This window comes from Lepisma saccharinum, chromosome 7, assembly GCF_977018435.1.
Source record: "Lepisma saccharinum chromosome 7, izLepSacc3.1, whole genome shotgun sequence".
Taxonomy (NCBI): domain Eukaryota; kingdom Metazoa; phylum Arthropoda; class Insecta; order Zygentoma; family Lepismatidae; genus Lepisma; species Lepisma saccharinum.
In genome coordinates, this window is record NC_139235.1 from 40,125,172 (window position 1) to 40,143,224 (window position 18,053).

General features: G+C 36.9%; 1 protein-coding gene across 3 annotated transcripts in view; it reads right to left on the reverse strand.

Moving 5' to 3' along the window:
• The window catches only part of LOC145989818 (uncharacterized), a 180,003-nt gene that overhangs the window by 54,408 nt on the left and 107,542 nt on the right, over positions 1–18,053 (reverse strand). For all 3 annotated transcript variants that reach the window (XM_083125182.1, XM_083125184.1, XM_083125185.1), the window contains exon 15: positions 1,878–2,067. In XM_083125182.1, the coding sequence (XP_082981308.1) occupies positions 1,878–2,067 (190 nt within the window). The remainder of the gene's footprint in view (positions 1–1,877; positions 2,068–18,053) is intronic.

The following is an 18,053-nucleotide window of genomic DNA, read 5'->3' on the forward strand; positions in this document are numbered from 1 at the left end:
AGTGCACATAGATGAATAACTGAGGAAGTGCCTCCATATTGATGGGGACATCTTGGAATTAGAAGGTTGGTCATCTGATGAAGAAGGAGATCCAACATTTTTGCCAGAGTTGGTTGATACAGATGAGATATTAGATCTATCTAGTGAGATAGAGATGACTGAAGAGATACAAGTTACTATAGTTTTGAGTCTCTACTACCAGTTCCAGATTTTGCAGAAGAGCTTTTGAAAGGAAAAGGCTTGCAACCGGAAGAATATTATTAAACGTATTATTTCAAATTACTGTTATGAATATCTGAGTGTATGTGTGTGTATGTTTCGTTATATGCCATGAACATAGATTAGACTTTCATTCCCATATGCACTTTTTTATTTTTATTTTCTTCTGTAATTTTATATTTTTCTTTCTTTGTTTTCAATATTTCCCTTTTTATGTAATAGTTTAAATGTTGTTTTCTAATTTTAATGAACTAAAATTTCGATGTGAACATGACTAAGTGGTAGAAAAGGCTACAAAGCATTAACTTCACCATGATAAAGAAGACGTTAAAAAAAAATCACAAAATACATTACTGTGAGTATATTTGACTTAATTTCTTCTTGCACAAATCAAACATCGATTGTTCGTTTGGGGAAATCTCTCAATACATCTACTCATGAAATTCGTAAGTTTTTTGGATTTTATCTTTGACGATTTCAGATTTGGGATCCCTTCAAATAAAAATGTACTGGGCTTCAATGATGCCTACAATTGCTGATGCAATGTCGAGGCATTTGGGAAATACAAATCCATTTGGACTTAAAAATTAATTTGTGTCTTGTGTCAGGAAGAAATTGCTTCTGAGACTATCATAGAATATAAAGTTTGCTGACGATATGCAGGGTAAAAATATGAATTATAGTAATCAGTAATGTTAAAATTATGTCGAAGAAAAAAAAATTGAGCTAAATGTGATTAACCTTGTGTAACTTTACAGAATATTTCCGGTGAGTAATAATTTTTATTTCAAATAAATAAACTAAAACATTTAGCACATATAGAAAGAATTTTTGTATTCCTTAAGATCCAATGTTGGGTGGCCGCGGTGGCTCAGTCGGTAACGCGTCTGACTACCATGCTAAAGGTCCCGGGTTCGATCCCCGGCCGGTTCAAATACGGGAACTTTTCTAACGATGGAAGTGGCCCCGGCGCCCACCCAGCATCGAATAACATGGGTACCTGGGGGAAACCCTGGGGGGTAAAGGCGGTCAGGGGCGTGATGCTGATCACATCACCCCCACTCACGACCGGATCAAGAAAGTGTGGGGCGTTACCCCCACACCCCCAATATGCCTTCATGGCATGGTGCTATGCACAGGGGAGCACTTTACCTTCTTTATCTTTTTTACCAATGTTTCATATACAACACATGATATTTTGGAAAAATGGCAGAAAAAAAAATTGAAAAGAAAAAAAGTGATTCCTCAATGAACTCCTCTATGCAATAAGTAGAAACTAAATTTCAACAAACAATAATTTTTCTACTAGTGGATCTGAAGAGGTTAATATATAAATTAAAAATTCTCGGCATACTAATATTTGTGCGTTAGATGTAGTTTTGCAGCTGCTGAATTGAAGAACTGAATGGTTAAGTACTGAAGCAAGGTATAAACTAGAATGTCCTGGTTTATCTCTGAAGAATATGGTCATCATATGCAAATGACGAATCAGCAAGTATTGCTCTCTAGGTGAAGATACATGTTGATCATATTGGAATGTCAAGTCAAAACTTTATCACAGAAAGATTACATAAGTTATATTTGTTTAAAATCTGAACCACAATGGAGACTGTAATAAAACACCATCTGGGAAGAAGTTCAATAATAATTCCATTTACCTGCATCCTAAGAATTCCATGTTAGCAAATACTTGTGTCAGACACACCAGTTTGTCTTCTGGAAACTTGTCCTTGTGGGCAAGCATGAAATTCTTTCGTAACTCCCAATGTTCCTCGCTGTCATGTTTATCCCTGTAGGAGTCCACATCCCAATCTGTATCAAAACTCATGATGACTCCAGTAAAACAACCTAGAAGAGAGAACAGAAATTGCATGTTACATAAAAAAGTTTCAAATCATTTCTAAAAATCACAAAAAGGTACAGCTTAGTCAAGTGGTTTGAAGCATTCTGTATCCCCATTCTATTACCCAAGTCAATCCACAGTTAAGGCAGGTAAAATTCCCCACGAGCAGGACTGTGCATCCATTAAGGTACAATAGGGGTTGTGGAAGTTGGGCCTCTGCACCTTCGGAATATTGGACAATTGTTTTTGGAAGAGTGATGTGATCAGCACCATTTACCCAGAGTACAATTTATTAGAAGCTAGGTGAAGGTGATCAGAACAACTACCACCTCATTACCCAACCCAGAAATTTTACATAGTACTAACAACAAATGTACAGTTGGTGGAGATGTAACAAATGGTAAGTGGTGGGCATTTCCTTGCAGAAAAACAAAACTGGCCGCGAACAAGGTGACTGTGAGAATCCTGTACGATGATGTCCAGGGTGGCTACAGACAAGCAGAAATGAAATTCCCTGACTTTTCCAGGACAAAAATTTAGATTTTTCGCTGATAATTATATACTAAATTAATGTTTTTGCAAATGCAAATAAAAATGTCATACAGATCCAGGTATATTAAGTACCTACGTATATTAGCTTCGACAAAATTGACTTCATTTCTCTAAAATTTGCATTCAATCTACAAAATAGTGATTTTGGAAAATTATTACTATTCTCAAGCTAGGGAGGAATTACGGGATTTTTTCATATGCAGCCAGTTTTTCAATACAATATTTCATTATTTTTGAAGTTAAGACTAAATGAGATTAGAGAAGTGATTGATGAAAAATGGACTTTTGTAATTTTTCAATCTCTTTAGCCTTTCCCGTTATTGTATGTTGATATTTCCACTGAGGTTTGGAACCCTCTGTTTACAAGAACCATGAGTGCAGACTCATTTTTCAATGCACAAACCTACTTCTCTTTTCTATGTAAAGCAAACAACTTAACCCTTGCACACAAGTGAAACAACTGAATCATACAAAACAAAGTGTCATATTGCCTTGGGATTTCTCCTTCAGTACAAACATTCACAGTATATCCAAGCAGAGTTGCAAAAAAGCCGGCTTTTTTTTTAATGGACCTTTTTTTTTTATAAAATGCCGGCATTTTTTAAAACAAACAGACATTTTGGCTTTTCACCAATTACAGCTAAGCTATTTCACTTGAAGTTACTGTCATGAGTTTACAGGTTGGTAGTAACATATTTTACAACTAGCTAAAAAAAATTACATGATGTAGCAGACAAGAGACATATTGGCCAATCCCAGTGAACACATATTACATAGTGGTTCAGATAGAATTTTAATCCTAGCTTGGGGAGGGAGAGGGGACTTGCAGGCCCACATCTATTTTTTTAGATTTATCAACTGTATGAAAATAAATTAAATTGTTCTCTATAATTTTCCAATATTTCTGTATTATACCTTCATGGTGTTTTCAAACTACTGTTTTAAATTATAGGTCACGTGATGTACCTATATTCCTGAAAGTTTGATATGTTGGATCCAATTTTTGAGGAAGTTATTTTCAATTATTTCTCACTCGACAAATGCCGATGTTACGACTCCCCTGCGGCGGTAGGTGAACATTTGATCTCCACCAAAATTGAATCAAAATACTTCTCGCATGACAAATACTGATGATGCGGCTTCTGTGTGAACCCTGCTACTTTGCTCTGTGGTGCAAATTGTTGAGAAATCCTGGGAAATATTTGATTGGTTGTTGGAATTATTTCACATACCAAAATGCATTATAGATTTCTAGGGATGTGGGGGACAGAATCTTTTTTGGTCGGGATGGAAAAAATTTGCAGGAAATGTTCGAAATTTCCCGAAGCTCTGGAAATCTCGAATTCTACATGTCATTTTGACCTTAAGTGATTGTTTTTGCATTTCTGGAATAAAAACTAACAATTTCCGATTTCCCCGACTGCTCAGGAAGTAATTTCCCGAAGACTGAATTGGGATGGGATTTTCTTTTCCAGATCCTGCACACCCCTATAGTTTTCTCTTGGATAAAATGTTAGAAAACTTGTGAGTTCTAGATACACAAATATGGCACATTTTGTTTCTTTAAGCCTAAGAAAGACATGAATGTTAGATTTCGAGGTATTTTTCGTTGTTTAAGCAATTTTTAAAATTTACGAAAAACTCAAACAATACACATTTAATGCCAAATTCTAGTTATTTCGAACAGGTGAAAAATGTGTTCACACATCACTGCACTTTCATGAACACTACTTCGCAGCAATTTACATTTTTCACTATTATCGCGTTTGCGAAAAATCAAGGTTCCTACTAATTGGAACTTACTTTATGGATGCCCCTCGTATAAATCAGTAGATGAAAAGTAAAAATTCAGCAGGTCTGGCAGAGAAACGTCAATTACAGAAGAAATGATATGCTTTTAGGACTGAATGATTTGACAGCCATTCTTTTATAACATACACCTCATAGCGAAAATTGAAAACTGTTTAAAATATCATATAAACTGCATAGCTAAGCAGCAAATAATCTAGAATAACTATTTCAAGCATTTATTTCTTATTTAATTTTATTTTTCATCACATTTCCTTACATTGAAGTTGGAACACTGAGATGTGATCAGTTGTTAGTTAAAATCAACTGCTTTGTAAACAGCTGAACATAATCAAATCATCCAGTGAGCTGCTGTTCTCAGTTATATGAAGAAATATTGATGTCTGGAGTATTGTTTACACTCAAGAGTTATTGATTTATGTAAGTATTAAGCTGTTTATTTGTTTATTAAGAAGGGGAAGAACAAATGTCACGTCCGTTACAAAAAACATGAATAAGTTTATATCACACCAACCCTAATAATGTGATGTAAGTGACTCTTGGTAGAAGTGGGGTTATGTGCATTGTTTATTGATTTCTAGTGTTTTCTGTTTTGTATAAAATAGCATTACCTGTGAAAATCCTGTAACGGACGTGACAAACTTTAGTGTAACGGACGTGACAAAAAAAAAAAAAAGACTATATTTCTTGCTTGTTTTTCATATTTATTTTCCTCTTATTTAATTACTTTTAGAGCAGGATCCATATTTCTGGCCTGATTTTCATATTTCTGTAACAGTACAACTAAATTTTCTTTATTTATGTAATTCAAAATTTATTTGTTGTTGGGATATGAGATTTAATTCAGTTCAGACAATACCAGATAGGACTAAAATGTCTCATAAAATAGGTACACCTACCTAACCTAAAAAATATTTCTATAAATTAAAATGCAATTATATACTCAAAACTATAAGTTGTTTAATAAATGCATGGATACAAGAACTAATAAGGCTGAATTAACAACACTCAGATATAAACACCATGTGCAACTAATAGCAGAGCTTCAGATTCCATTATGCTACAAAGAAATAAAACTTTCCACATACTTCAAAATGGTATTAAAATGTTAATGAAAAGCAATAGTACCCATTTTTAACATGTTTTGATAATAAAACAACCTTTTATTATGTTTAAAATCTATTTGAAACAAAACCAGCTGGAGCTGACCAACTTCAAACCTGTTTATTCACAATTCCAACAGAAACTTATTAGCAAAGGCATGACAATAATATAAATGTTCAACATTGCAACAAATGTTTATGTTAAATGTTATTTTTAGGTTATTTGGCTCTAAATGTATAGAAGAGAGAAAAAAGAATCAAGAGCAATGGAAGGCTTATTTGGAGAAAGATAAATTGAGGAAGAGGAAAGTAAGAGAGAAGGAAAAAATGAATTGACCAAAGATAAAAAACTGTTAGCTGAAAAAAGGCAGAAAGATAAAGAATGACAGCGGTTGTATAGAGCAAGAAAGAAGGTGATTCAAAATGGTGGTCAGAGTGAGCTCGGTTCATACAAAAGTCCAAGAACAAATGGCAAAGCAGTAAAGAGAATAAAAAATGCATTACCTAACAGTCCTACTAAGAAGGTTGAAATAACTGTTATCAATTCAATGCACAATTTCCAGGCATATGACAACAACATCCTCATTGGTAAAACTAGTGGTGACCTGATGACAAAAGTGTATATTTTGAAGCCTGATGAGTGTGAAAAAAGTAGCAAAAAACTGCCAAACTGTTGAAGATGCAGTGATGTATACAGTGACGAATCTGACAGTGAAGAAAGCTTTGGAAATAATGACTTGGACAATGAAATGGAGTATGACAATGAAACTAATCTGAGTATTTTACAATACAGTGATTCTTTTTCTCATGATAAAATCTTTCCAGGAGTTTATGTGCTGGTCAAACTCACTAGTCATAAAAAAAATGAATGTCGCTATGTGGCTGTTTGCCAAAGCAATGTGAAAGATGGTGATGTTAATGTAACTTTCTTAAAAACATATGACAATCAAGGCAAAGTTTTCAAAATCAGTGATGAAGGTGACAAAATTCTCCTTTTCAAGGATATAATCAAAATACTGCCTGAACCACATATAAAGAAAGTTGGAGACAGAATTATGTACCAATTTTCAAGCAGAATTAAGATTTTAGAAAAGTGATAATTTACGACCTGTGCTGAGAAAAACATAAATAGTCTATAGACCTAGTGTCCACAAAGGTGTAATGCCTTTTTTGTTACTCAACCTGCTTATTAAATCAGAATTAGTCCATAACTAGCAGAATGTAGCCTAATCTCTTTCCCAGACCTGTTTCTTTTATGTTAATTCACTAGAATTGTAGTATTAAACTTTTGCAACTATGTATAACTATATTATTATTATGTACAAGGTTGTATTACATAATATTAGTGTTTTTTTTCAAATAAAAACTGTCATTATAAATGATGCACTTTTTTGTCACGTCCGTTACAAATCCTTTGTCACGTCCGTTACAAAGTTAAACATTTTTCAATAAGACATCAAAACTTTTAACAGGTCATACTTTATAGTCTCAAAAGAGCATATATTAACATTACTATAACAAATATTTACCAGTTAATTTGTCTGTCCAATTAACAGAAACTATGGAAAACCCAACCCTATGTTCATTACAGGGTGTTTTACACGTCACGTCCGTTACACCTCTTTCATATCAGATAAAATCAAATACAGTTAAGTATTTGGCATGACAATTTTTGTGACTGTACATTTCAGTGAGTACAACATTTCTCAATAATTAAAATGGATACAAATCTTAATTAGTGTATTTTTTAATACTTTTACGTTGTGTACGTGTCACGTCCGTTACAAAAGAATGGCTGTTGAGTAATTATATTAAAATATTTAGGTATTTATTATTATAATTTTATTTCATAACATTGTACATTCCATGAGTTTAAACAGACAGGATCAAAAGGGGGAGTGGGGGGCGTGAATTGCAATACAAGTGTTGCAGGAAACGTTAGGTTTGGGAGCATCATGCACTTGTCAAATTTATATAATGTTTACCAATGAAGATTTGTGTTTTACTTTTTCGTGACATTATTCAACATATATTTCCCGATTTCTTGGAATCTTCTTGACATGGAATTACAGTTCCATGTCATTGTAAACTAATGTTAACCTGTGCAAAACCAGTATTACGCCTGGATGATGAAAGAAAATCTTTGTACGCTTTTCTATATTGAATAAGATTAAGAGAGCCAGAAGGGTAATAAAATTCCAACAAACGTCGTAAACGTCCAAGAAACATCGGATTCATGAGAGCGCAATGCATGTGATTTTGTTGGATTTCGCAGAATGACAAGTATTGAACTGCTACGTTCGACAAAAATCGTATGCATAGAAGGAGCCAAAATGTTTGATCAATTAAATATTGTACGACACCAGACAAACTCCGATATACAAGGCTCTGTTCATGCATGGCATTTTTGTCAGATGTTGCAGTGCGAAGACATCCAACAAAAATCAATGCCATAAGAATGCCATGCATGCAATTTTTGTTGCACGTTGTAGTGAACATTTTGTCGAAGTTGAACATTAGTCAGACGGCGATATCAGACAAAAATCATATGCATCAATGGAGCCTAAATGTTCATCAGACAAATGCTGTACCAAGACATTAAAAAAATTACATGCATTAAAAAAAAATCCCTGACTTTTTTGGACCTCTAAAATTCCCTGACTTTAACAGGTCTGTCGCCACCCTGATGTCACATGATATACACCTATAGAGAAATGTGTTTTCTTCCCACTTTGTGAATGGTCAGCATTGCAGCAAGCATTCCAGCCTTGGGTCAAGCCTAAATCCATCATTTCATAAAGATTTATTTACCAATCAACTTGCCTCCTTATGCCTGAATACTTCTTCCAACAGATATAATGGGACTACAAACAAAAGACCCTTCGACCGGAAAATTTCACCTTAGCATACCTTGCACTCCATCCCTGCAGCTTGGGTCACAGCGAAGTCTGTCCCATACCGTGGAGCATGCACATGTACTTTCTGTAGTGCCACCAGAGGCGAAGATTAGTACAAGCAATGCAAGCACTGCTTGCGTTATTCAAATATAATTTAATGTACTTAATGTTTTAGCCTTATTTAGTTTCCATCACACTAGATTTTACGAAAAATTACAGCCGCAAACTCACTCAGCAGTGCTGTAGCAAGCACCCGGCTCAATGCTTGCGGCCTCTCTTCGGGAGAATGACACAACCAAAGGAGTCACAAGGCGAAGCATGAAATTTGGGTGGAAATCGTCCACAATATAATAATAATTCTTAGTCATAAAATAACTAAAACAAGTTATTATCACTGTTCTAAATTCCATATATATCATATTATATTACAAATTATTTTAGATTTCACAAAATGTAAAACGCGTAAAAAATTGACATTGACAGTTGGAGCAAGATGGCAAAGGGCGAGCGTTTGTGTTTCCTGGAAGTGGAATGTGCAGCCCCGTGAAGAGATTCCCCAGGGAGGGGGAAGATTCAACGGATCTTGGTCTACACCCTGCGTCCAGCTCAAATTACACCATTAGTGTTGCCCACTACCAGTGTTTGCAACTGCCAAATTATTTACACAGTAATTCAAGTGAGCTGTTTCTCAAATTTTACAACTACATTCAATAAATTGACAGCTTTTAAATAGAACTTGGGGTGAAAATAAAGCTACCTGAAAAAGAACTATCTACTGATATTTGTACACAGCACAGGTTGAGTTCGTGTTTTAAGTCCACTTTATGCACAATAAGACTATCTGGGACTCAACCTATAGTTTAAAGTGGGTACTAATAAATAAATAAGAAATTCCGTACACCTTTGGTCATATGCGGAAAGTTCGCATATGTAAGACGTTTACTACCTTATGAATAACATTACCTGGAAATTTGAAAGTAAATGTGACATTTTGATCATATGGTTTATTTTTAGTGCCGTCAAATGCAGCGAATGGGACAATGAGGCTATAAACCTCGACCCCCCCCCCCCCTTTCAGCATGCCATTGTACTACTTATTTTGTTGCACTGAAACAATGCTTGCGTCCTTCGTACTTCAAACTATTTGAGTGTACATACAAACGGTTTTTACTTACGTGGGCCATACTTTGAGATAAAATATCTCAGTAATTTGTGTATTTCATACACTGGAACCAATTTTATATTATGTAAAACATAGAAATTTGTGGATGAAAAAAATCCAGGGGGTACAGTGGGTGAACGGACTTTGTTGGTAGTTCTAGCACTTCAGTTCTGCATCTCTAAAAACAATCACTAAGAATTATTACACATTAATATTCTGTCGATCCACAAATTTACTAACAAATCATTTACATGTTCAAAATTTGCAAACAATATCTGCATTTCTTTCGTTTTTGGTCTAAAATATTCAGAACATCTGTAATGATTTTACAATACCGGACACTTTCCCAATTTCTTTCATACTTTGCATACACACTAATTTAGACCTCTAAATCATGAATCTGCAGTTAAAATTTGGCGCTCAGGTGTGGAACTTGCAAATAACGTGTAGAAGGTTGTGATTTTACAATACAAAAAAAGGGCATAATTTCATTAATAAGTAGAATACTCACTATACCTGCCGCAAAATTAGTTTGGTATTGAGAGCTGAAGGAACACGCGTCACGGTGTTGCCATATCATGCGGTACGGTACGGTACGCAGGGCAGCCGCCTGACGCTGTGTCGAGGAAAACGTGTTATGAAAAGGAACAACAATGATGAAATCTGTTATTGTTTTTCGAGGAAAACGGAATAACAATGATGACAACAATGATGAATGTGTTATTGTTTTTTCTATTCATTTCCATCTCCCTTACAACATGAACGAATTAATGAAACGAGCATTGTTTACAGGTTACCTTTTCAATCCATTCTGTATATACACTTTCAATAATCATTTCTTTCCGAAGTCGCCGTTAAAGTCTGCCCGTCTTTTAATTATACCGCAACTGAAGTGCACAAAGTCCAGTTGGTGGGGCGTCTGACTTTCACGCGTGAGACCAGCGGATGTTTGTGGAACTTTTTCAAATATACCGAGCGGCTCAGGGGTCGACTCAGCCCAAGTAAGTACCTGGGGCAAACCTGCGGTAAAGGCGGTTGGTGAACCGCATCACCTCCATAATATGGCCTAGGTCGAGGTCGAGAATGTGTGGAGCTCTACCTCCACATCTCCATATGCCTCCATACTTTCTTTTGGGTCCATTATTTTTTTTTCTTTTGTATGAGAATCCCAGATTTATGACTGTCCTTAAAGATGTTTCCCCACCTTGAAAAATTGCCGAATCTTTCAACGAAACGCGCAATTTCCCAACAGTGGGATGATCTTTCCTCCTATAATAAGGGTAAATATGGCGAGAATAGCATCTTCCTGAAAAGTATCTAAATTTGTCACGCGTTTACTGATATTCCTCTTCTTTCCTGGGGTTTCCAATTTTGAAGCCTCGCATTTATTTATTTATTTATTTCTACCACATTATATTTTTCTTTCCCTATGGTAACAATAGTGTTCTTAGACACGCCGAAAGCAGCAGCAGTCCTGTCCAGAACTTTGTTTACAGAAATGATTCGACCCCCCATTGTTTTTCTCTTGCTCAAATTATTTGCGCTCAGACCAAACCATCTCGCGCGTTTGGCCTTTGAGAGGAATTCCTTTTTCTTTTAGTGCATGGCCTCTTTGGTACATTGTCATCTCGACTCTCGAGTATTGCCTTATGTGCTTGACATTCTTCACACAAGCTCATGACACACTCAAGCAGAACACAGAAAATTATGTACAAAAAAAAATAACACACTAAAACAACACGCTATATACAACAAAGAATACTCTAAATTCAATAAACACTAAACAAACGGACTGGTTAAAATATCACAGTAACGCAACGCAACAAACAAACAACACGTCCTCACTCAACAACATGAAATCTGATCGCAGGAAGAATCGCCCGATAAGCGGCAACACCGAGAAAAACGTTTTCTGTTGCTAGGTAACCAGGGCTTGGGTGAAGCACTGGGAAGATTTTGATTGGCTCGCATGCCAGCAACCCACCCTCCCGCAGTGACGTAGACCCGATTTCAACACGTGGTTCACAAGTGTCAATACCAAACTAATTTTGCGGCAGGTTTAACTGTGGAGTCCTGATGACATATCTGCAGTTAAGATTTGGTGGTCAAGTGTAGAAATTGTATATTAACATGTAGAAGTTGTAAAATAACATTGTGAATTACCAAGGTGATTGTCGATACATAATCAACGAAGCAGCCATGTTTCCTCATATGAACAAGTGACGTTCGCAATTCATTACGTTGCATTCAGAAGGTTGCTAAAGTGAAACCCGTTATTTGTTACGTTGTGTTCAGTACACAAGAAGGTTGATAAAAGTGTTGTGCGATAAGTGAGACCTTCAGTTCCTCAGTTGTTCATGTGAGGAAGATGGTGTCTTTTGAAGGAAGGAAGTAATGTCCATTTTTCATAAGTTTTGTTTTGGAAAAAGCAATTTTTTAGTCAGTTTTGGTTGGGTAAATATTAATAATACAGGTGCATTCATTCATATTTCGCATACTCACTATTATCGGGACGCGCTAGCAAGCGGCGTGGGACCACCCACTCTGGTAGCGACGCGCTGTTGCCGGATTGACCTACTTCAGGATTCTCGCGAGCCCACAGAAACATGAGGAAGGCTGAACTACTGCAGCTCCTTATGTTACACAAACCCCAGTTCCCCATATATCGAATAGACAAGCTTGCAGAAGAAGCGGGACATACAGTGGTCCGTCTCCCGCCTTATCATTGTATGTACAATGCAGTCGAACTTATTTGGGCACAGGTCAAAGGGCTGGTAGCACAGAGGAACACTTTGCCACCTTTTACACTGTCTAAAATTTTGCAATTGACAAAACAGGCTATCGGGGATGTGACAGCAGATAGGTGGCGTTCGGCTATAGAACACACAAGGAAGATTATTTCCGAAGCATGGGAAAAGGAGGGAGTTGAAGAGCAGCAAATGGAGGATTTTGTAATTTCACTTGGGCGGGAAGACAGCAGTGACAGTAGTAGCTCAGATGAAGATGTTCATTTACCAACCAACAATGAAGATGATCTTGGGATAGCGCCACTGCAATGGTTGCCGGTAAGCAAAAACAACTGATTCTTTAATTTAACTACTACTTCTGTTCTTTCATTCATTTTTTTATGTTTTTACATACAGGTAGCTCAAAGCATTAATCACACATGTACCAAATGTATCAATAATGTTAAGGAAATCGAGCAATTGCCATGGATTTCGTTGTAATTTATTGAACTCTGTATTGCCAGAGCCTGTATTCTCATATAGCTCCCAAATTACCTCACTTCACACACCCACACGTGCCTCCCCGATAGCACAGTGGTAGGGTAAGTGTTGTCGCCTTGTAATCAAGTAGTCCTGGGTTTGATACCCTGTCGAGGCACATAGTGGTTCGGATCCCACTTCCAACTGTAGGTCCATTCCAGATTAGCCATAGTGTGCATAAAGTGGACTTTAAAACACCAACTCAATCAATCAATTCACACACAATTGATTTGTTTGATAAATTCTTCTCCGTAATACAGTAACTCAGTTCTGTAAAATTCTGTTTTCGAGGTGAATTTTTGTAGGTTCCTTAAAGTATAATTTAAAAACGTGTTAACAAAACGAAGTTGTACGTAATTTGTTTATACGTAATTTGCCCTAATTTTCAAGAAATACATTTCATTTGTACGTTCTGAAGCTTCAACAATCGCGGCGTGACAAAGAGGCAAAGAGAGGCGGCATGAAATCAAAGGAGAACGATTTGCCACAGTGTTGTTCATAACACAAGACGCATTTTCTTTTGTTGGTAATTGTGATACGATACAACATAAGTAAAAAGATGCCGGTAGCTGATGCTTGCAATGTACCATAATAAAAACACAACAAAGGTTCTTTCAGTGAAGGTTTTCGGTTGCTGTGTAGAGCAGGAAGATAAAATGTTTCATGCTTGCCAGAATGCCCGAGCTTGCCAACAGCTGATTAGCCTGTCCGTGTGTTTGTGCGAACATGGCAACGTAGAAATCCCCCAGCCACATGGCAGCCAACGAGGAGACAGAATTTGGTCACGTTCTGCGTTCTGATTGCACGCCGCTTCTTATCGTGTCCGTACAGTAATTTGGGACACTTGACACGAATCTGTGGTTAAAATTTGTCGCTCAAGTGCTACGAAACTGACACTTTTTTACAGTGTCTGGTCGCAATTAGCCTTAAACCCCTTGAACAATGCACGGGTAGCCCCACGAACCATTCATGGATAGCCCCACACACCATTCACAGATAGCCCCACAAACCATTCACGGATAGCCTCACGAACCATGCACGGCAAGGTTAGGTTAGGCAAGCACAGTTAAAATTTGGGGTCGTAGTAATGTCAGGAATGTATATTTCATTTTTTAAGTATTGGAAACACAAATCTACTGGTAAATAATGAGCAATCGTGCATGTCTGTTCCAATCACAGCCAACTCAATTTAGTTTATTTTGCAATTTCTACACGTGACCCCCAAATTTTAACTTCAAATTCAATATTAGGAGGCCTCAATTAGTGAGTAGGTATGCGAAATATTACAAAAATCGGGGAGTGGTCCGGTATTGTAAATTTGCTCCAATTCTCCAAATAAAAGACCCACAATATCTCTTTACCCAGTTTCAACATCTGTTGAACAACTATTATACAAATTCAGCATGAGTTTACAATACCGGACCACTCTCCAATTTCTATAAAATTTTGCCTACTTACTAATTTCGGTGTCCTGATGACGTATCTGTGGTTAAAATTGGCAGTCACTTGTTAAAATTGTACATTTACGTGTAGAACTTGTAAAATAACCTTGCGATTTACCACGGTGATTCTCCATACACAGCAATTCGGAACCATCTTTCTTTCGCAGTTCGTTAATGGTCTTCCTTTACGCACAACAATCTTACCGACGTCCGACAAGGAATACGAGGTTAGGTTAGGTTCCATTAGCATAAATACAAAGAAAAAAAATAATATTTTAGCTAAGAGAACTATACCTTGTCTTGCCTGTTGATTTCTTCATTTTGGGAAAATGGCGTCTTCCGTGGAGCTATTGTCCTTATGGTAGGGTTACGTTACGTTAAGAAAACATAGTTTATTTCATTTTTTTCTCGATTTCCATACTTGACCGCCAATTATTACATGCAGATTCGTGATTAGGAGTTCACAATTAGTGAGTAGGCGAAATCTCATAGAAATTGGAGAGTGGTCCAGTATTGTAAACTCATTCCACAAATTCTTTTACTGTTACCTCAGCAGGCCTTTGGAAGGAGTTGCCACCTGAAATTCATGCCTCTTCCTCAGCAGGTGGAGAGAATGAGAGAAGAAAGTATGGCACAGGAACAAAAATATGTAACATTTCAGGTGAATTATGATTAATTTAGACTGTTTTGGACTATGTTTAAGCGTAATGTTATGTAAATTGTTGTACACGAGCATGTCGAAGAATAAGAACAGTGTGCGAATTAACGGAGGAGGGGCAGGGATTCCACACACACCCACAGAAAACTTTATCCTCAGAAAAGGAGAATTATTTTTATCAATGCCAGGGATGTTTTTATCCCCTTCACAGAAAATAAGATTGAAAGCATACAGTATTCAATTTCATAACTGTAAGAAATCTTATTTATATGTACAGAATAATAATGGTCGGACATATTATCTATTCAGTAAATTGTTGCAGTGGTTCATAATTAGAATCGAACATCATCGGTAAAATTTTAGTATCCGCAAAACGTATTTCTTCAATTTTACAGGAGAAATTACTTACCGAACTGACTTTCCGTACACTTTTGAAAGGTCTTGGAAGTGTTTTTTCCTCATCGCTTAATTTATATCCCTGGTAAATCATGTATTTTTGAAGATTAATGTCTCTCCGATGCACGAAAGCTGTTGCCTCTATGTCCTCCCACTATGTGAAACAAATACGGTTAAACTTTACTCCCGTGGGTACCTAATAAATCAAACCTTTTGCAATGAAATTTTGCAGATTTTCAATTGTCATACCTTGTAATTTCAATTTCTGGTAAGTCAAGTATTAAAACCTTATGTTACTATATTTTCTGAGCCTTTATTTAACCAAAATTTAAAAAAGAAAAAGAAAAGACTTCATTATTCTAAGTATGGGATGTAGTTTAACCTTAGTTTGCAACGTCAGAAATTAGGTGACATATGTTATCTCATATTGACCAAAACGAGTTGAATCTAAAAGTTGAGATTTTTACTGTGAGATAGATTCATGAAGGGCTTCCTCTGTGCCACATTTCAGAATTTTTAAAGGGGACCCATCTGAGATATTTAACCCCGAAAACTGTCAAAATTCAATGAACGGCCATGTTTGAGCCCATGCTGTAAAAAAGGGGTGCATTTCTAAGCAATTATATTTTATTTACAGACACCCTGCAGGTAGGTCTACACATGAAAAAAAAATCAAGCCTTAGACTAAACCCTTCATTAAAAAAAATGCAATTTTTTAACTATTATTACCCCATTTTCCACCATAATTTTCGTACTTACGATGCAATTTCAAGCAAAACATACCTGAATATCATAGGAAGTATACTTCATTAGCTACAAAATGAATTTTGTTTCAGGTCTCTAGCTTTAATGGTTTTTGAGATCTATTAAGGTGTCTGTATACTGCTACATGAGCAAAAAAAAGCCATGCGCCATGTTGGAAAAATGGCTGCCCCAGGAGAACTAAAGAAAATAAATTTTTTTGAACATTGGTTTTGATATCTAGAAACATGTACAAACCTATGTACTAAAAATGATTTTTTTTTTTAAATGGTCATGCAACCATTTTTTAAAAAATTGGTTGATTTGACATGGAATGACCCCACTGGAAGTTGTGGTTTGTATGTGGTAAGTCAGCGAGTGTATGTTTATTTTAGTAAGTTGATGGTAGGTGGCTCTGGTGATGTTCAATTAGCTAGTGCTTGGTGTGTAGTAGTTTGTTATCAGTTGCCGGTTGAGCGTATTTTACTGGTGTAGTCATGTAGGTATGGCCTTGGCGTCATTGGCTTCTACGTCCGCGGACGTTGAATTTGGTGAAGTTAATTGTTTTATTGATTTGGTGCGTTTGTGTGATAAAGGTTCGTTGGTTTTGTTGAAATGGCTGCATGAAAGGGGTATATTATCTTCGAATTACAAGTGTCCTGTGTGTGGAGAGTTAATGAATGAAGTGAAACATTCAAATTCTGATGGTGTTGTTTGGAAGTGTCAGTGACGTGTGTATGGGAAGAGGCATGGTGTTAGTCGTTCTGTTAGGAAGGGAAGTTGGTTTGAGGGGTCTATGCTTTCTTTGAGTACGATTTTGTACATTACGTATTTTTGGTGTTGGAGGTTTGGTAATTCCGTTGCTATTAGAGAACTTAACTTGTAACGTGTCTGACTACCATGCTCAAGGTCCCGGGTTCGATCCCCGGCCGGTTCAAATCCGGGAACTTTTCTAACAGTGGAAGCGGCCCCGGAGCCCACCCAGCGTAGAATAACATGGGTACCTGGGGGAAACCCTGGGGGGTAAAGGCGGTCAGGGGGCGTGATACTGATCACATCACCCCCAATCACGACCGGATCAAGAAAGTGTAGGGCGTTACCCCCACATCCCCTATACGCCTTCATGGCGTGGTGCTATGCACAGGGGAATGCTTTACCTTTAACTTGTCATCTAGGACTGTTTGTGATTGGTATATTTTTTGTCGGGAAGTATGCGCCGAGATTTTATTTTCATCAGAGGATAAAATTGTAGAAATTGATGAAAGTAAGTTTGGGAAGAGAAAGTACAGTAGAGGGCGTACTGTGGGTGTTTGGTGGGGTGGAAAGGAAGGGTAAGAAGTGTCTTTTGGTGTGTGTTGAAGATCCTTCTGCGAATACTTTGTTGGGTGTGATTGAGAAGATGATTTTGCCTGGTACCATTATTTATTGAGATTGTTGGAAAGCCTATGATTGCTTGTCTGAAAGAGGTTTTCGTCTTTAGACGTCATTAGACGTCACTCATCCTCATTAGCCGAAAGTGGCAGAAGAGCGACTTAAAATAACAAAAGGTACAAAAACAACTTTAACACACTAGTAATTTCTGATCAATAGATGCGTATTAGCTTTGATTGTTGACTCTTTAATGATAAGCTTACGATTATTATTGTCAATATGAATTGACATCCAGCAACAGAAGGACGGACCAATCGATCATTTAATTCATGACGTCTTTTTTTTTGTATTTGTTGTCCCTTCGGATCAGCTTCGAAACATAAGGAAATGATTAGATGTTTGTCTGAAGTTAGTGACAATGGTTCTTTAATTTTCCGTCGCTCTTTCAGCCGGCACGGGAACCACCTTTATGGCAGTGATCTTCTGTTGCCGCGTTTACCTACGAAGGAACTCGTGGTCAATCAACCAATTAGGCCTACCGCTTGGGCAAGAAACGATAACTTTACAAAGCCCCCTTCCCCAAAGCAGCCAGCA